General features: G+C 39.3%; 2 protein-coding genes across 3 annotated transcripts in view; one reads left to right on the top strand and one right to left on the bottom strand.

Moving 5' to 3' along the window:
* Nucleotides 1-9,384: 9,384 nt before the first annotated feature.
* On the bottom strand, nt 9,385-14,974 carry sparcl2 (SPARC-like 2). The gene is made up of 7 exons (XM_014969869.2): nt 14,479-14,974; nt 13,471-13,582; nt 12,772-12,890; nt 12,525-12,679; nt 11,157-11,269; nt 10,079-10,173; nt 9,385-9,503 (listed from the first exon to the last, which is right to left on the bottom strand). The coding sequence occupies exons 1-7, from the start codon at nt 14,570-14,572 to the stop codon at nt 9,439-9,441; spliced, it is 753 nt and encodes a 250-aa protein (XP_014825355.2). The 5' UTR covers nt 14,573-14,974; the 3' UTR covers nt 9,385-9,438.
* A 1,249-nt stretch (nt 14,975-16,223) lies between these two features.
* ccser2a (coiled-coil serine-rich protein 2a) overlaps nt 16,224-20,968 on the top strand; it is a 63,041-nt gene continuing 58,296 nt past the window's right edge. For both annotated transcript variants that reach the window (XM_088013516.1, XM_088013517.1), the window contains exon 1: nt 16,224-17,236. The gene's annotated coding sequence lies outside the window, so the exon portion shown is untranslated. The remainder of the gene's footprint in view (nt 17,237-20,968) is intronic.

The following is a 20,968-nucleotide window of genomic DNA, read 5'->3' as shown; positions in this document are numbered from 1 at the left end:
CCCACCCCAACCCCCCGGTCCTGTAGTTCAGAAGGTGTCTCTTCCCAGCTCAGGTGTCCCTCCAGGGCTGTCCCACGCATCCTCCTCTCTCCCTCCTCACTCTCTCTCTCCTTCACACACACACACACACACACACGGAGGCTCGTCCCGCTAAACGCCGTGTGAATGTCACCCGGTCGGCAAGGCCTCCGTCCTCCTCCCTCCCCTCCTGTTGTTTTCCCACTTGTTCCCCACCTCCTCCCTGTTTTCCGAGCACGGCGGCTCACTTGCAATTCAAATGGGGCTCCGTGTGCGACCGTGTGTGCGTTTTTGTGGATCTGAAAAAAAACAAAAAACGAGCACAACGGGGATGAGTTTGTGGGGGGCTGCGAGGGTTATGGGGGAAGGTTGGAGGAGAGGAAATATTATCAGGAGAGGCATTAAGGAAGAGACAGCCGATGCGAACGTTAAGCGGTCATTCAATGGCCCGCCGGTGATGGTTGACCGGTGAGCATGTTGTGAAGGATTCTCGTTGAACTGAATAGGCGACAGGTGTGTCGAAATAACACGGCTGAAGAGAGAGAGAGAGCAACAACCGCCCCCCCTCTCCCCCCCCAAAAAAACCCAAAAAACGAAAACAAGAAACAGCCCAGACTCAAATTTAAGGGCTATTTAGAGAGGGCAGTGGAGGAAGGAAACCAGAGTACATGGGAACTCCACACAGAAACATCCTGGATGAGATCTGAGTCCAGGTCATTTCTGCAAGGATTACTGTCAACAACGTCTTCACTATGCAGTCAGTACTTGAGTTCAGTGGTAAAACAAATAAATTAATAATTGGTTCAAATATGTGTTAGTAGCTTCTGAAGGTTTTAAGCACATGTTTAACTCATCCTCTTCAACCTAAAATGTATTCATCAACTTATTGAAAACCTCGACAGTTTTAGATTTAAATTTATTCCACCAAATAATTAATAATAATAATAATATAAAGCAATCCAAAAGCTGTTATTTAAATGTTTCTAAATAGAACGTTGAACGAATTATTGGTGTCCCTCTCAGAAATCATCATTTACTGACAAACCTTTTGAAATGTTTCCGTTGGTATTTTTTTTTTTTTTTTTTTTTTTTGAAAGCCGTCAAATTCTTTAGCTCAATTCACAGATTCTCTGGCTGAGCCACTTCAAAAAGTTAATGCTACCTCCAGTCAGAAGAAACGGGCGAGCAAAATGTAAAGAAAAGATTAGTTTAAACGTAAATCTGCAAAAGACATGATTACATTTGGATTCAAAAGCAGCAGCTTGATATCCTCTGAAGTCTTCTTTACAAACATTTTATGAGACATAAAGACCTTCAGAGACCATTGTTCTTTAAATATAACAGGGCGCCCACTCGCACCTGACAACCGTCCAAGTAATTAAAACCCATAACTATAATTAAACGAGGTGTTTATTCCATCAGCTTCCAGCGTTTTTTGTTTGCAGCAGATCTCCTCTCTGGTTGTGTTTATTAGGACGCAGAAAATGTTGGGATTCACAAAAGCACATGTTTGAAAATGAAAATGGGTTTGATGCTGTTCCAAGAATATTTTATGCAATTTTCTAATCTATTTAAAGATTAGAAAATAGAGGGGCGGGGGGGTTTCACTAGGAAAGTGTCATGGTGTGTCAGTGATAAAAATCCATATATATATATATATTGAGATTTTGCTTTGCAATAATAATAATAATAATAATAATGCACAGGTCGCCATATCTGTGAAATCTTTATTAGGAATAGTTCAAGTTTTGAGTGATTTCAGTGAGGTTCTGATAAAAGGCTGAGCCAAGGTAACGTGTCTGTTAGAAGTACTGAGTTTGAATCTTCCTTATTAATCCAGATTAGTTGTTTTCAGAGGGTGAAGGGAATGGCTAAGAGAATTTCAAAGACCAAAGCAGACTTAAAACAACTTAAATTGCACACATTGTATTTAGAAGTGAGGGATTTTACACACTATTTTATTTTATTCTTTAAATTCAGTCATTTTCATGTTTGCACTAGGTGGGTATCAGAGACAACAATAATTATTTACATGAGAAATAAAGGCAGTAGGTGATATGCCGCCAATGTGTACCATAAATAAGTCTTTTGGGGAAAAACAATGACTTATCCCATTATTTTAGGAAGATGAGGGTGTGCAAATGCGGAAAGCTGTGAAAACAACCGTTCTTGTGGAAATAACTTTGTTCTTATTGTTTCTCTATCCTTGTGATGTCTTTGTTTACCTTAAGACTCACGCCTGTCTTCAAACACCAGGCAGAAATTCATTTCTTAAGTCTGCACAAGAAAAAAATATTTTAAAAAAAGCAAGCGTTTTTTTTTTTTTCCCCTCTCGCAATTCCTTTGTTTTGAGAAACAAGATTTTATTCCATGATGTGGCATTTTATTTAAAAAAAATTTTGTCTCGTCTCTACTTCCCTCTTGTCATAATGCCACAAGAAGTGTTAGGGTTATAAAAGCATCTCAGTCACATTCTGACACCTGAAGTTCATCTGTTTAAGACTTTATTTGGGTCTGGATCCAGTCTCTTTTTTTTTTTTTATCTGTGCTGATTTTTCTTTTATCCAGATTTCTCCTCCTGTCACACCTGGTCTGGGTTACTAATTATCACACCTGCTCTTCTGTTTGTCATTATTTCCCTCAGTTGCCTTTCCACGTTGTCCCAGTGAGAAATTTAAAGTGAGAGTAGCAAAAGTGCTTAGACAGTCCTGCTTTCTGTTTTCGAATTACCTTCCTCAGCAGAGCATTTAGATTCTTAAAATAAAAGTTTATTTTGGTCAACATTCTGTCACCTGCCTCCAGCTTCTTCAGTCCTACCATTCGAAATGCTTTAAATACAGACAGTAAAGAGAAAAAATATATACTGTAGAAAAATAATAATTGCTTAGCAGTACTTTTAATTTCCTGGAAATGTAAGACTCCAAAATGCAATATTTAGTTTTTTTGCAATCTTGTAACATATTTTGTCTCTTTAAAAAAAAAAAAAAAAAAGAGAATACATTTATCTTAGTGACAAAGGGTTATATTCAGAAAAGATAAGGGAAGATTAGTGTTATCTACAATGAAAACAAGAGCCGTCTTGTTAGCTTGATGTTCCCGTCACATGAAGTAGAAAATCCGAAGAATAAAGGACTAAAAAAATGCAAAACTTTTTCTAATTGGCCATGAAAACATAATAATTTTAAGTTCATAGAGTATCAGTTAGCTAAAGCGGAAAGTTCAAGACCTGTTTTGCTAACGTAGTTAGCTATCTTCTGGTGCTAGCGTCGCACTAACTAAAATAAAAATGTTAAAACCACATTAATACCAGTTATTTTAAATGCATGTATTATTTAATTTCCTAAATAATAATACCAAAATACTTGTTTTGGTTTGTACTTTAATCACTTTTTTTAAATTATTATTTCAGAATATTAATCTAATCAGATACAGTGTCTCCTCCAGTAGTTGGCAGTAGTTGGATTTCAAAATACATTCTCAAATTCTGTGTAGCTGAAATTAAAACCTTGCGTTCTTCAATCTAATTTGTGCGTAATGTAAAAGTAACCTTCACGGCGGAGACATTTAAAGTCTGTAAACAGAGTAGCCACATGGAAAGCTTCTGGTCCTCAGCCTACAGGTCAAGTGGAAACCTTGGAGGACTCGAAACATTCCTAGCAATGGCTCTCCAGCCCTACCCAGCCCTCTCATCTTCACACAATGGCGGGCCTCATGTGTTCAGATCTTCCTCCTAAGCTCTTTAATCAATATCATCAAGAAGAGAGAAAGAGCTGTGATCTAACTCCCCCTTTTCCATTTTCCGATGGGGCCTTTTCTCACTCTTTCACTTCGCACTTCACTGTAGGACTATTGAGGTCACTGTGAATGGGACCCACTCCACCCAGAGGGAATATTGTCTGACCGCAGAATCTGAGAGACCTCCTCTCTCTCTCTCTCTGTCTCTCTCTCTCTCTCTCTCTTTCACTTATTCTGTCTCTCCCTCTGCCCGCTCCACCACTTCAAAGAAAAATAAAAAAAAAATAAAAATGTGGCACATGAGCACTATTAATAAATGTATCGCTTCAGCTGCCTTTTTTCGGGTGAGGACCCTTCGCTGCTGCAAAGCCACCAGACGTTTCGCAGTGTAGCTCGGTTTTCGTGCCCTACTTTTTCAGTCTAAGAAGTTTTGAAAGTTGGGCCGTCTGGCTGAGCACGATATGACAGCTGCTTTTGAAGGCTTGCTGGTGATTAGTGTTGGAGAGGTTTACAACGCAGCGTGCTGGTCATTTTCCCCTTTCATCATCTTTTTTTTTTTTTTTTTGCTTTTGCGGTTTTGGTTGTTCTGTAATTTTAGGGACCTGTTTTTCGCTGGAGATTTTGTAGCAGCCATCCATCAATTTCTACTCACACTGGTCGCATTTCATGTCTGGTTTGACAACCAGTGATTTGAAGTACTTCCCTGGGTTTTTTTTTTTTTTTTAAATATATAATCTACTCTATGAGGAAATGCTATGCTACTTGTGATTTAAAACAATTAGCTGAAATGGGGTGTCACATAAAGTTTTCTGAAAAAATATACTCACTATGCTCTTTACAAGGTAGACCTGCTCAAGTGAGTTTAAATGTAACACAACTTCTCAGTAGCAGTTGTGTGGACCAAAAAGAATGCCTAAGCCCAACAGCATCTCAAAGAAGCTACTATCCTCTGCATATAATTAATGTACACAGAGAACCGTCTCTGACTGTCTAGTCTTGAAGCAGATTGAAGTTAGGAACATAACAGTGAACCTACACCTCACACTGGCTCATCAAAACTGGACTAACTTGTTCGATGAGCCTCGATTTTAACTTTGACGTTCACATCAAAGGGTCCAAATTTGACATCAACAACATCTGTTTTAGACTGTTGGGCCCCTTCGTGCTAAATAACAGCCTACGTGAGTTTTGCGTGTATTCCTTTATGACAGCAGTTCTTCCAGCAGGATAAGGCCCCATGTCCCAACTCAAACTGTTCTTTTTTTAAGGATGACAATGAGATCCCTGTTATCTACTGGTCTCCACAGCCACTTGATCTCAATTCAAGTGCGTCCTTTTGGGATTTGGCGGAATGGCTGTTTTCTTTTCTCTTTTTTTCATGAAGGCGCACACGACAGATTTGCGGCAACTGTGTGGTACTGTCTTGTCAAAATGAGGCAGAAAGTGCGAATTTGTACTTTGAAAAGTTAAGGCAGTGTAAATGAAAAAAAGAGTAATTGCAGTTTGTATTGTATAAAGTGACCACTTTGTGTCTGAACACAATTAAATGTGATCATTTGGCATTTTGCGACCAAGAGAAATAATCTGATATGCACACGGTTTGTACTTTTGAGAGCGAAATGTAAAAAGGAATGGACGAAATGGCACAGTGTGGGGACGAAGTCAGGGTACGAACTGATGAAGGGAGGAACTTATCTGGAGCTCAGTACACTAAAAACTAAAATCTTCACCTTGCATTTAGGTAAAGTTGTGAATCACATCAGTTGTTCCTTTGCAGCCTGCAGACGTTTGTATGGGATCTCTCAGATCTAGACCGACATCCCTTCCGTTTCATCATGGCGGGCCAGAATATTTCCTTTGATCCAGCCGCCTCCGCTGTGTTGTCTTTGAATAATTTAGCAATCAACACTGAGCGAACAAATTTGAAAAGTGACAGAAAGCGAACGTAAAAATTTAATTCGGCATAATTTGCAAGAAAAAAAAAAAAAGAACCCAGCTAAACTGACTTCTTTATCTATTATTGATGCGTTCTCACAAGCCAGGCATAATACAGAGCTCTGTAGGTCGGAAAAGACTTGTATTAAATATCATGTAGGGAGTGGTGGAGGGTTAGGGTTCTTGGGCTTGCAAGCTTTAAGTGGTACGGTTAGTTGATTTGGTAGTGTCTGAGTAAGAGCCTCCACGGGTAGAGTTGCAGACTAAATGCACCGAATGAAAAAAGGGACTGGTGGTGTGAGAAGACGATGGGAAGAGATTGACAGGAAGAGATGAGATGAGGTGAGGGGACACGAGGGAAAGGAGTGGGGGTGGGGGGGGGAACGCTAGCTGACAACGGGTTAACAGGAATCTTTATTTTTAACAACATGTCATCACTAGCCGCCCATCTGCTCCTGTGCTGTCACAGTCCCTTGGGAGCATGAATATGTGTGTGTGTGTGTGTGTGTAATGTGTTAATGTGCGTGTGAAAGGAAGAGATGTGTACAATCCCATCATAGATCGCAACAGTGATGAGCACCCAAACGAGGAGCAGGGGAGAGGACAAGGTTAGAGAGGTGGGTGGCACACGGGATATCGGGCTCATCTAATATCCAAGGTGAGCTTCTGTGTGTCTGTGGCTTATTGAGATTAGTTGGGTCGATCTGCCACTGCCCTTTCCCTGTTTGGATGGGGGATGGAAGGAGGTGGAGATGGTGGATGAGAGGTAATGAGAGGGAATCTGTTAGCACCGAGGATGGTGTGTGTGTGTGCGTGTGTGTGTGTGTGGGAAGGGGAGGGGATATGAGGACACACAAAGAGAGAAATTTGATGGTGGCGCTCCAGGGGTGGCCCCGATAACTCATTTTATGTATTTCTGTCTGGGTTAAAATGAGTCCCTGCAGAAGGTGGGAGTGATGGCGGAGAGACGTTCACCAGTGGAAGTAATGTGGGGAGGAGCAAACAGCTGTTTTACTGACAGAGGTCTTGGCATAGGCTTGAAACGTCTGGAGGGGTCTGGACTAATTTTATCAAGTCCGGTTGGATAAGTATGTGTGCAGGAATGATGTGAACCTGTAAGGAGAAAAATTATTAGTTTCGTAAATCCATCATGATTCTGTCTGAAGGAGGAATTCTTCATTTATCCCTGGAAATCTAACGAAGCAGAGGCTCTAGCTAGATGTTTACCAAACCAGTGATTTATTTAGTCAGTCAAAATGAACAGGAGTTATTTTTATTATTAATCCCACTAAGGATTATTTCTTAATGATTTGCTGAAGTAAAATTAGCACAAGCAAATAAACACAACCTGGTGTTGATTAGCACATCCAGGTTTAAAGGACAACAAAAACACCTTGAAGGAACTTTCCAAGAAATGTAGAGAAAGGTAACAAGAAGTGTCGAAGTGCAATGCACAGAAACATTTATTGCATCCAAAATCTGACAAGTCCGAGCTGGTTAGGATTTAAATTGATCAGCCAAAAAGAAAAAGTTTGTCTTAGTTTTTGCTAACATGTTGTTTGTTAAGTGGAGAATAGATTTCAGACAATTGCAGATAAAATGACCTGAGCTGTTTACTCTGTTAAGGTTCGTGCAATCACCGGCATCAGTCGTCATTGTAATATTTTGAAATTCATTAATTAAAAAAATAAATCACCATTTAGAGTTTAAAAAAAAAAGTACTGCTTGTATAAAATGACAAGTAAATTTGTAAAAAAAAAATAAATAAAAATAAAAACTTTGGAACTTGCTAAAATGGGTTATATGGAGGATGATTAAAGCTACTGGGGGGAAAAAATAAAATAAAAAAATTCTGACTTTAATCTCAGAATTCTGAGATGAAAAGTCTGAATTCTTTTTTTTTTTTTCTTTTTTTTTCCAGTGGCCCTAATCTTCTTCCGTAGGATTAAGTGCTAAATGTCATGGTGACCTGACCAGGTGACAAAGAGGACTAATCAGGGGAAAATGAAAAACAGCAGAGGAAGAGTCCAGCAAGAGACAGGAAACAGCTGGGAGGGGAAGCAACCTGCAGCTGCCTTTCCATTACAAAAGTGTACAAGTCTTTCTTGATATTCTGCTGATGTTGAAAAATGTAGGTGTATTCATATATCAGGCATTAGCGCTCATCGCCAGTAATATAAAAACAAACCATCACCCTCCTGTTGTCTTCTTTGTCTTTTTCTCCTGTAGTAAAATCCCGCTGTTGATCGAATGATGCAAAAAAAAAATGTTTCCATTGCAATTTTGCAAAATACAAAAATTTCAAATTGTCCGAAAAAACCCCCCACCTCATCCTAGCGCAAAAACATTTTACCGAAAAACCTGAGTTTTTTTCAATATTTGCATGTCTCCATTGAGCAAATTTATTTTCGTATTTTCAATTTGCCCAATTCTATGGTCGATGGAATAACTTTTAAAGGGAAGCTGAGTTTAATAAGTTTCAGCGTGGTACTGTGACAGAGTGCTGCCACCTGTGCAATGAGTAAAGTTAAATGTGTTCTCTCGCAGCCTGAAATGATTGGTTTATCGTTCCTGTTCTTCTCATTAAGCTACCACATCAGCATCATCCTGCCTGTGTTTTGCTCCTATGCCACTTTAACCCAGAACGCTTTTGAATTTGTGTTCCAAAACAAATTTGATCTCTCCAGTGGTTCACATTACAGTTGAGGGAAAAAAATTACTTTAATCTGATTAAAAAGAAAACATCTTGAGTGTGATCTTAAAGATAAACTGTTTTTTTTTAAAACACATTTCTAGTGAGCAGTTCTTAATCATCATTAGCGTTAAGTCTGGGCTGGAGCTGCATCTCACACTGAGTCCAGAAACCTCTCCTCCTCCTGATGTCTCTTTTTCTTCCCCTCATCCTGCAGGCAGGGCATATTCGAAGGCTAATTAGTCCAGGGAAACCAGTCATACTGAGAAGTCCACTGCAGGCCAGACATTTCCTCCAACAGTTCTGCCTCACAGAAATGTACCCTTGAAGCTTTCACAAAGTTGCAACAAGAGTTTTTAGTGCACAGTGTTTTATATTTTATGCCATTTTTCTTTCTTCCTTTCTCTCTCTCTCTCTCTCAGTTACCGCCACTTCTCTCTCTTTCTCTCTGTTCTCCATCTTTCCTTCATTTCTGATCCATTTTTTATGCATTACTCCATTACTAGCAGTCCCATTTACAGTGCATTACCCCTTCCCATCTTTCACAAACACATTTTCTCTTTCCCTTTTCTTCACGTCTTTCCTCCCTCGGCTTCTGCAGATGCCCCATGACACTTTTCACTACTGCTCTGGTTAACCTCCTTTTATTATCCCTTTGCCTTCTCTGGTCACGTCACTTCGCACTAAGGATTTCTCCTACACATATCTTTGTCTTCGATCTTGCTTCTTGTATCTTTCTGTGAACTCCGCCGCAGCCGTCTTTCCCTCTAATTGGTTATTCAAAGCATGCCGTGTTCGTTTGGCTTCAGTATTACCCATTGTCCTCGACGTTTTACAACACAATTGTAGAAATGTCACCAAAGTAATTAGCAGTAAACGTAATTGGCAGAGGATGTCTTGTTCGGGCATTTAGGGCGTCCGTACAATGCAATGAACAGACAGCAAATGAAGTTAGTGTGATGAATTGCCATGTTACAAGCAGTGAGACAGAGAAGTCGACAGTGTTTGCGGATAAACTGTTATTTTTTATTTAATCAGGCTGCTGTACTGATGCAAGTTCAAAGGAGATGCAGGAGTTCTTGTTTGACAGTAGGACACAGCTGGTGAGAGCCCATTTTCATTGCTGTGGACAAGGTACAAAAACAAAAATCACCACTGTGGACAGTGAGAAACAGAAAAAAAATCATCCTTCATTTTTCAGCTAAAAGCTCGTAGAGAAGAATGGTTAAAACTGATCTTATTTATTAAAGATTGCTAAAGGAAGGTATACTATGTTCATTTAGTTTTCACATCTGTTCATGAGAGAAATTAACAAATCTTTTTTTGGGGGGGGTTATTGACTTGTACTTGAATCAAAGTCACTAATTCATCTGCTGAATTAGACGTTCAGTGAATGTTCATTATGAAAGATTTAACTAACTAATCATCTGCTGAATCAATGCAGCCTTCACTTTTCAGATCGTCTCTCATTGTAACCCACACACAACAAGGCTTTACTGAAATTAAATACAAACAGACAACAGATAAGGTAATGGAAATGTATAAGGGTACTAGTAAAAAAATTAATTCAAGAGAGGAAATGGCAAAAGAGTCTAGTGATCAGCACAAATACTTGTTGAAATATGTTATCTATGTCTCTTTTTTTTTTTTTTTTTGGTAATAATTATCAAAACTTGGAAAACAAAAGTTGTAACTGACACATGAAACGATAAAACCAGGCCTCGGAACGATCCACCAGGCAGGCTGTCCACTCTTTCACAGTGACTTTCCTGTTCTTGTCGCGATCACAAGACCTGCAAGCACAGCACAATACGGTAACGTGGCACATTCGACCAATTCTGGCAATGCGTATGCACACGACTAGAGATTTGCTGCGTGGAGACGGAATGGGAATGCATTAAAGAGGCATCACCGCAAAGCAGACTGAGATCGGGAAAACACAGCTGTCATTGTCTTTGAGTTCGCCGCACGGCGTTATCTCTGAAGGGTACTCCTTCAATTTGTGTTAATCCGTGAGCGGCAGGGGACACAATGGGTAATAAACATTATCATTGCTGGGAATGGCTTGACATTGACACAGACAGCCCCACTGACACAAAACCTGTCACTGAAGACTGGCAGAGCGAGGTGGCGGTGTGTGTGTGTGTGTGGGGGGGGCGGCAAGTGGGTGAATGGACAAGTGGATTGTAGAGAAAAATAGCACTTGGAATGATGACAGGAGAGATACAATGAAGGACAGACTGACATAGGAAGGGGATAAACGTATGAGCTAAAAACGAAGCAGACGGTGGGTAAAGAGGAGGGAATGGGGAGAGGAAAAGGTAAAGAAAGAGAAAGTTAACGGAGAAATTGTGTGGTCATATGAGATCAGCGGGGAGGATGAGGAAGGAAGCACTGCCCAGCGTGGAGGATGGATGGATGGCGTGCAGAGAGGGAACAGCATGGTGGGAGGCGCAACTTGATCAGAGTTGGGGGGGGGGGGAGAAACATTGCCCTGTGATACATTTCAACCTCATCGTAATGGCGATTAGCTGCAAGCTAACATATTGCAAGAGACAGAAGGTTTCCACCATGAACCTCTCTGTGTGACTCGAGGTCACGTCAACATGAGCATATGAGCAAAGTTAAATGGCTGCATGTTGCTTTCTAAAAAAAAAAAAAAAATAGATCAAAACTAGAGATATGTTACAATCGTCTTAAAAATCAAATAGTTATATGTATGAAAAGGAATGTGTTTTATTTGATGCGTTTGTAAATGGGTGCAGATGGGACTAACAGGAAGAACGGTGTAGCGCAGCGCTCCGAAGGCATCTTCTTGTAATGCAGCTTCTTCAGATCCCTCCTGCTCAACTTTCCATCTTTGTTCTTGTCCAGTAAAGTAAAGCTTTCCTAAAAACAAAAGAGAGAGAGAGATGTAGAAGTAAGAAGATTATTGCACTTTGCTGCATTTTAATAATACATTAATATTAATATTGCTCTATTGAAGGTCAGGCTCAGTTTATTAAAAGTAATAATTTATAAAGAGTGAAATTGAATTGTGGTGCACCTCAAGGCTCCATTCTCAGCCTACTGTTGTTTTTTAATTTACATAATGTTTCCTTTTCATGCTGATCATATTTTTAAAAAAAATAAAATAAATTCATTGAAATACTGGTGCCAGGAGAAGAAGTAGAGTCTATCTTCCAATCAGAATTGTGATTAACTCTAACCCAACTAAGAGATAAAGTAGTGGAGACATTTAAAACAGAATTAGGTTACAAAAACAATGTCCCAAACTTTGTACACCTCATGGAGAACTGTTCAACCCATCATTCAAAATGAGAAAAAAATGTAGCACAATTGGATAATTGTACTCCACTCCACACTTTTCAGATTTCATTTACAAGAATCTCTGAAAACCCGGTATCACTTTTTTCCACTTTCTTCTCAAATACACACGACTTTGTGTCGGACTAGCACATAAAATCCTAATAAAATACACTTTGAGTGATGTGACAAAATTTGGAAAAGAGGCACACATGCTTTCACACTGTATGATTTAAAAAATAATTATTAGATATTACCTCTCTAAGCAAGTTAAACAGCAACCTTCATAATATTTGAAAAGCTTCTACTCTTGTACATCACATATCACTTCCCACATACTGAAAATAATGCACAGGTTTTCATTTAATTTATGTGAGGCTGTGGAGATCAAGGGTTGCTGGAGAGAGGCTGTTAAGTTATCCCTCTTTCATCATCTTATTGAATAATTCAGCGGATATTGACCAAACCCCTAGCATGCATTGTGTTCCTGAGAGCCCCTATCTCAGTTTGTGGGCAACCAGGCCACAAGCAACAGAAGAACTCGCCACTTCCAGTTGGTTGTTAGCATTGATCAGCCACCAGACAAGTGCACAAAGGGCAACACGGTGTCTGTTGGGGAAAAAAAAAAAAAAAGAAAACTTTGTGTTTGGAGTAGGGTTACACTGGGAGCGAAAGCAATCTCTTAGCTTGTCGTTCTTCCAGTTTTAGTTTCTTAAGTAATTCAATTTGCGGTTGATATTGATTCGCATTGTGTCATCGCTGGCTGATGTTATCGTAGGCGATAAATAAAATGTATTGCTTTACAAAGGTCTAGTCACTTTCAACCCCAAACTTTGACCTCTGCCAGCTGCGTCCTCTCGCCGTGGCTGAGACAGGTTTGCGGCAGAGCTGCAGGTGTGTACGACTCCCTCATTCGCCTCAGGAGAAGAAACCAGTCCAGGAGACGATATGGAAACTGGCCCAGCTCTTCCTCGGTGCATTCGCTCTTGAGGACTGGTGAAAGGAAAGGGAATAAGAGAGCTGATCTAGAAAGCTGGAGAGAACTGCGGATACTCCGCGACATACTGAATGTTGTGCGTGTTTACCCAAACAGGGTCCTGAGTGGGCCACTCCAGTGCGGCGCCTCTTCCGACAGGCTTCTTTGTGAAGCAAACACTTGTTCCCGTAGGTCTTTCCAAGAACACTGCACACTGGCGCCCTCTGCCTGATGGAACAAGTCAGCGCCCACACAGATCACAGAGCGTGCACTTCAAACATGGTTTACAGAGAGCAGGTGAGTGAAAAAGAATACATGATTTTTTTTTAAAAAAAAAGAAAAAAGAAAAATTCAAGCTAAAATCTGGAAAATGTGGCATATATTCGTATTTGGCCACCATTTAATTTAAAATTTCCAATTTTTAATTCGGTCCACAAAGCTGTCTTCTGACCATTTATGAGCAAACAAAAAGATACAAAAAAAGAACAAAAGATTCAAAAGAAAGGTAATCCTAGAAAATATTGAATCTAGGACTAAACACAAATGCATCCCATGACTCACTTTTTTTTTTTGGAAAATACAACCTCCATCTTTTATGTCATATCTTTGCAATACGTTGACACCATAAGGCAGTGCACCAGAAAATTTCAAGAAAATACACAACATTTTTGAATATGTACTGACAAAGGTCAATGTTTGTGAATACTTTTGCAAGTATCTTCACAAGGGAGCTTGACCAATGTAAAGTCATTGAAACGATTTGCTCACAAAATAGTAAAAAAAAAAAAGAGTCACGCAGGGTGTTTACCGTGGGCATGACTGCGGACAAACACACTTGGGTGTGAGAATTCCCTTTTCCTGAACTACTTGGCACCAAGATCCAACGGGACTGTGGCATCTGAGCAGCTCACAAAGCTTTTCTGAAATAGTAAACAAGGTATAAATTATTATTTGCACACCTTTTTTTCATTTTAAACAAGTCAGCTATTTTTATAAAATACAAGGCAGCTGAGCTTTGAAAGCTGGGATCTTGAGGTGATCCCCTCTTGAGCGAAGACATGAGTAAACTCTGTTGAGATTGTGTTGAAATGAAAAGAGCCGTCAGGGAAAGAATGAACAGCTTGCGCAGCATTATTTCCACGTCTTTTTTCCAAAACACCAAAAATACATCAAAGATACCAACACTTTCCTGAACAGTAGTTTGTGCCGATAATCTGACTGAAAATGACCCAATGGACTGAACAATTTTAAGTAAGCGTAAGTATGAAACTTGGAGATATCCTTTAAACTTTTATCATTACACACACAAAGAAAGGGTATTTGTCTAACCCTAACCCGACTTATTTCTTCTCTTCTCTGTTTTGTTGCACATACTGTAAATGTTTCAGAACTCCAGAAAAATTTCAACACTTCTTGATTAAATACAAAAAGTAGTTTTCAAATGATGACTGTCTTTATTAAAGGAAAAAGTTATCCTGTTTGTCAACAGGAGGTTCTCTAAATAAATAGCAGTAAGTCGCAGACTTTAATTGATATGCAGATAATACCTTGATTTGCTCAATAGCCTCTTTGTCATAGCAAGACAATAACCTTGACTATAGATATTTTTAATGTCTGCTTGTCATTTTTTTTCTTTTTAAGTATTTCACTTTTTTTGTTGTCCTCTGCATGGGATAAGTAAAGTGGTCATCTTTTCTGATTCTACATGTTTATTACATGAATACCAGGTAGCGGGAAAAATATGCTTGCTTATTCTTAGCCTGAGATGACTTTTTCATGCAGACACATACGGCTTTCCTTTGCTGTTGGATCTTACCGGGGTCCACTCTACCAATGTATGGTGTGAGCCTCTCTTCAGCTTCTCTCTGTCTGCGCAGAGCTCTGCCTCCCTGCGCCAAAATGACACGCATATTCTGAAAGTTATCTGCCAAGCTCAGCACAGAAAGCTAAAGGATCATGGGTGTTCATTTTATTTCAGAGGTGTCAGTGAATTACCATTTTAGTCCAAAATTATAATCTAAGTCACTTACAGGTTTGCAAACATCTAAAAAAAAAAAAAAAAAAAATTCAAAACCACAGTGAAAATAATATTCTATCTCCACGAGACGCATTTGAAGACTCTTTGTAGTTTACGCCAGCTCCACATCTGCCCCCCAAAAGTTTCCCAGATTACATGCAGGTGGCCAAGTGCTTGAGCCAGGCTCCCATAACTCGTATATATATATTTTTTTTATTTTAAAACTTATAACCAGGCAATCTGATAGCTGCAGCAACAAATAGATGATCTAAAGAATCTTCTATCTGTAATTGTGTCTGAAATCAAAGGCAGACAGAGGTCACAAAAGCAACACAGCATCTATTTTTAACTATAACGTGTAGCAAAGTTAATCTTTTTGTGGATAATCATACTTAGAAAAACTTACCATGGCTGCGTATGGGTAAATAAGGAGAAAGAAGGCAAGTATCAAGTTCAGCTTCATGACTGAGACATCCACTGCAGTAAAAAGTGGCAAATAAGGAAGTTTGGTGAAGTTAACAGATGATGGGATTTGTTTACTATCAATTCAATCTGATAACACAGGTTGTGCCTGCAGTAGGAAACACGCAGGCACACTGAGGATCCAGAAGACCACAAAAAGTAATTTTAAGGAGTAAGGAGAGCATTGCTTCACACTTAGAGTACTCTTGACTTTTAGTTGTGGAAGTTTTTATATATATATAGTCAAACAGTTGAATTTCTTTCTTATTACACTATTTTGATGATAGAGAAATGAAGAAACTTACCCGGAATCCCTGTTCCACCTTTCCTTTGCTGCTCTTCTTCTTCACCTTGTCTCCAGATATCTCTCGTCTCTCCTCCTCCTTTCAGGCTGTGTTGAAACTTTTGTCTTTCTTCTGTTTGATCCATCAACATACAGACATTTTCACATCTTTGCTCTATATAATTTTTTTTCTGATTTGGCGTGTGTTTGCTCCCTTTCCAGAGGGGGGAAGTGAGGAGAACGTTTTTGTGAGAGGTAGATGGTATTTATTGCAGTTGGGGCTGGTCCACAGTGTGATTTATGAATACACTTCTTTTTGCTCTATTGTTTTTTCTCTTTTTTTACGCTAAAACCTTTAATATATCCCAGACAGACAAAAGCATGAAACATGGCACTAAAAGGAAGGAGTGTGAGAAGAAGGATACTGGGAATCTGAGCTATGACTGGCAAGAAAACGAAACAAAACTACAATACTGCCCTCTTGTGGTTTCATTTATGAATAACAGCTTAACGATAAGCAGGAGAAATCTAAAGTCAACATTTCTGTCAGTAGTTTTACTTTCATTCTGTTCTGTGAGTTATTTTGGCTGCTGGCTTTTAGAACCATAACATAGTGCTCTTAGAATATTTTATAAAATATTTTGGAAACATTCTCTCTGAGTAAAGTTGGCTTGTGGACAAAAAGCTCTGAATATTAAATTGTTTATATATATATATATATATATATATATATATATATATATATATATATATATATATATATATATATATATATATATATATATATATATACGCAAAATAGATTTGATAAATTAAAAACAGAAATAAATATTAATTTGAAGACAGAATTTTTATAGTTTTTTGTTTGTCTTTTATTGTAGCAATCTGACAGAATTGACTTTGGAATAAAAATAAAAAAAGAAAAATTATCTATGAAAGAATAAGTACAAAAGTTAAATTAAATAGTTGTTTAATTTAAATAAATAAATAACATTTACCTATTAATTAGAACGAAATCAATCGTGAGGTTGACTTTGCAGCAACAGCAACAAAGTTAAAAAATAAAATAAAATAAAATAAAACAAAACATATCAAGATAAAATGTATGTCCAAAACATGATACGTTCACTGTCACGTTAGGAATGTGGTATTTATTTGGACCTAGAAGCCTGTCATGAAAAAACGTAAAGACAAACTGTGGCCCATTAGCCGCCGTCAGCTGTCAGATTAGCATACCCAGGCTGACAGCTCCAAGCTCCGCCCAGCAGAGCGAAGAGGAGGGCGGATGTCGGAATGAGAAACAGCCGCTGCTGCCTGGGGGAGCCCGGCGCTGCTGTACTGTGTCGTGTGGGTAGCTTATCAACAAAACGCTGTGTTATTACGTCTGAGTTTACGATCTTGTTTTTACGACCAACTTCTCCTCCTTTGGTCTACTTACCACCACTGTAAGTCCATTTAGCAGCTGTCAGCTGACAACTAGCGGATCGTAAACATATAGCCGCGTCGTGTTTTTAAAACAATTTGAGGGAAATGTTTGATTAAAAAAAAAACCCCACACAAACTACTTTACAAGAGTAAGCGTTATAACCAGACCTTCTTTACGACTTCAATGTGCTTGGGTTGATTTGATTGATAGTGACTGCTTGAACTTCTGCTGGCGAGTAACTTCATCACTGCATCCCAGCACGTTTTAAGCGAAGTCAGAGATTAACTTCCGCTGCAGATTTTTCTTTACCACATGCTGTTGACGGGAAAACAACCGGGCTGCTTACTCGCAGTTAGATGGGGAGCCATGCTGGAGGAATAATTAAGGTAAGTCGCCAAGCACACTGTAAATCTGATCTGTACCAGTCAAAGATTTAATTATGTTTTGGTTGTGTTAGCTCGATACCGAGTTCATCACTGTGTTCATCCTCCTGGTTGTCCAATGAGGCTGATGGGTTTTCTCTTGCATCGTCACCCCCTACAGTCATAGCATTAAGTCATTGTTCCATGAATGAGGTCGGTCAAGCCTTTAGAAGCATGAGAAATATTTTTTATTTCTGCAAATCTCAAACAGGAGGGATGTTAAAAGCTTAGTCTGTTAAGGAAACTTCTATTCACATTTGTATACTGATAAATTACACGAAGTTAGACTCTACTAATTAGAGTTTAATGGCAGTTGTTTTTTTAGGGCTATCGGAGTAAATGGGGGTGAATGCACCTGCTCAGATTAATATTTGAACAAAAATCTAAAATTATGCTCTCCCTTGTGTTAGCCTTTGCTTTTTTCAGGGCTTTGTACATACTGCCTGGGCATATGTCACAGGACTCCAGGGCGAGTGATGATGACTCACGCAGTCATAAAGTTTCAGCAGACAGACGTTAAATTTTAGCCAGGGTTTTTAATACCATATGATCGTATTTTTACGCCACAGCTGAAGTTGTTGTCAGTCAAGCCTGTTGCCATATAGCGTCTGAGCGTGCATGTGCGGTCCATTTAAAGCGGCAGCATGTACAGACCAGACGGTGCAAAGCGCCCACTGGCTTTCAGTACAGTCTAACTAAGTGAGATGGACACCTGTGGTTTCTCCCGGATTAGGGCAGCTGCACATGCTCCTACATGCGAACCCGTGTGTGTTTTCCACAGGCACCTTTCGGCAAAAGCCGTGGTGCACCACCTTGGGCCGAGCGTGTGTTTATGGGCTAATTGCACCAGCAGCAGCTGAGCATCCACAATGACTTAAAAAGACCACCCAAATTCAGAATGCGCGTAACTTTTCTCTACTGCGTGTTTTCCCCCTCACAGTCCTCATGTCTGCTATGTGGACCACGTGTGAAATCACACACGTCTCATTACTCTGTGCATTGCAGTCATTCCAAGACAGCATGGTGCCCAGGAGGGGCTCCCCTCAGGCTGATGGGAGGTTTAAATGTGCTTTCATCAGGGGCCTTTTTGGCAGCAGGGAGACATGTGAAGTCATTTGTTTTGACAGCGCCAGAAGTTCAACAGAGACTTAGACTCACCACATAGCAAGGTGGAGGTCAAGCAGCATCCCAGACAATTGGCTACGTGCAAACCGTTTAAAAATTATTTTTTACTTGCTCCATGTATGTCCATGGCTCTCTAATCTTAATTGGTGTTTAGATAGCACAATCTTGACAAATGGCACATTTGATAGCGCAGAGGACATCCCTCTTTGCATGTTCGGTCATTTTGTTACCTTTCATCTGCTGCGGTGTTGTCGACTTGAACCACTTGACTTTGACTTTTCTTTTATCCTCCTTGCCCTACCCGGCCCTGCATGTGGCCCATCATTAGAGCTATACTTAGCCACGCTTATCAGCAATGTCTTTCACTCGGTAAGCCCACAGATGTTTAAAGCCTTGGAATAGCTCCCTACACTCGGAGTGAAACACAGACACAAGGTCTGAAACTGACAGACATTTGAAACAAGTGTATTCTGTAAAGATTAGGAAATTCCCTTCTAATAATAAAAAAAAATTCCACGTAACAGATGGCCAATGTTTTACACTGAAACTGTTTGACAAAGTGAAGCGAGGGCTTAGGTTTTATATTTACAGTCATCTCCGAAGAGTAAATGTTTGTAGGTAATACATGGTTTTAGAATAAAACATGTTCTGTAGGTTAAGTCAATGTAAATGTGTGTCATTCTGTTACATACCTATGAGCTTTATTATTATGTCCAACATTGCCTCATCATGCCGTTCTCTTAGCATCAAGCATGATAAGCTCTCTTTCGTTTCTTTAGCTTGGAGGGGAACCCTTAGAGGTTTGTATCTTTAAGTCTTATTGTGTAATCCTTGAAAGCTTTGCGTCATGTGATATGGTCTTTACATCCACCAGGTCACAAACTGAACAAGAACAACAGACTGTGGGTTCTGTTACGAGACAGAAAGATTGCTGAAAGACTGTTGTGCTTGTTCATCTGAACCCTGCCGAGTCATTCCAAGTCAAAATAGGGGATTTGCTTTAATGCGAAGCATCAGATGGAAATATCAGTGTTATGATCCGACATGTTACTGAGTGACTCTAGTTCCTGCCATAAACTACTGCTCTCATTTCACATAATGTCTTAGCGCTGAGAATTTATCCCTTTATTCCCACTAGTATGTGTAGAATGCGTGTGTTGATTAGAATATATTTGAACAATTTATGACCATGCCACCGTAGTTTTGAAGGTATCGCTTGGCTGTGATTTTAAAGGACACAAAGTGCAGCAACATTTCTTAATATTCCTGTTGTCAAGGGCAAAAACAAAAGTTCCTCTCAAATCTTTTCAGCCACGAGCGTCGGCGTCATTTTGATATTCAAATAATGAGTTTGCATGTAAAATGAACTACAACTTCAACTTTCGGTGGTGCCTAATTGATTCTGATGTTTTTTTTTGAATTGTTCTTTAAACAACAAATAGAAGGTACATCAAAAATGCTACACTTTTTGATACCATCCGATCCACTTCAATGATCTCTGACAGTAGTTTTGATGCTAAAATAACTAAATAAAAACGTATTAGTAGGATGGGTCTTGATATCGCGCTCGCTCTCATTCAGCCAAAAACCGTTGGCATCCAAAGAAAAATAGCTGCAGCCGTGAAACGTGTTTGGTATGAAATATCATCCGTAGATTCAGTGGAAAACAAGGAGCCACAGGAAAATGGAACCAAAAGGAAGTTGGCCTAATTGTATTGTATTCTATTTACTCACACAGGATATGTCTGCTGGGGATCTCACACAAAGCACTACTCAGACTGTTATTTTTATTGACTTTGCTAAATCTGGTTTCATTGGAAACACTGCGTCTTGTAAATATGGGAAAAAGGATAAGGTAGAATAATAATAAAAAAACACACTCCAAGCAAGAGAGCGGTCATTTTTATTCTTTTTGACAGATTCTGGCATTTTGCATCCTGAGGTAATGACACAGTCATAGGTTAAGATATAAAATGAAGCGCTTTTAAAACATTGGAGTTATGAGTTATAAATCAAATGCCTACAAAAACTTTCGCATAGTGACTAAACAACTGCAAAAGCAGATTGTCATTCAAAGTGCTATGAAAAATTACTACTGATTACTACTTGATGTAAAACCAAGGTCCACCTTAAAAAAATCTGAATATTGTCTAAAAGTTCAATATTTCTTGCCAGTCATCCCAGAAACTCATAAACATAGTGAAATATTCCAATCCTTTGCCTTTTTTGCAATTTTGATGATTATGGCTAGCAGATAACAAAACCACCAAATTAAGTGTCTCAGAAAAATAGAATGCCGTGAAAAAGATAATTATTGGAAACTCATTATGTGACACCCTAATCAGCTAATTAACTCGAAACACCTGCAAAGGTTTCCTGCCACTGTGGGTCAGTAGGCAGGAAGACTACTGACGTGTCATTGATCATCTCCACAAGGAGGTCACAAAAGGTCAACGCTGGAGAAGCAGGCTTTTCAGAGTTGTGCATCCAAGCATATCAGAGAATTGAGAAAAAAGAAGTGTGGCACGAAAAGATGAGATAAGATAAAGATAAGAAAGCACCATCATGTCT

The sequence above is a fragment of the Poecilia mexicana genome, unplaced genomic scaffold (assembly GCF_051168715.1).
Source record: "Poecilia mexicana isolate PSO_F unplaced genomic scaffold, ASM5116871v1 scaffold_15, whole genome shotgun sequence".
Lineage (NCBI taxonomy): Eukaryota > Metazoa > Chordata > Actinopteri > Cyprinodontiformes > Poeciliidae > Poecilia > Poecilia mexicana.
The sequence above is the reverse complement of the archived record's forward strand: the minus strand, read 5'-3'. Positions and strand labels throughout refer to the sequence as shown.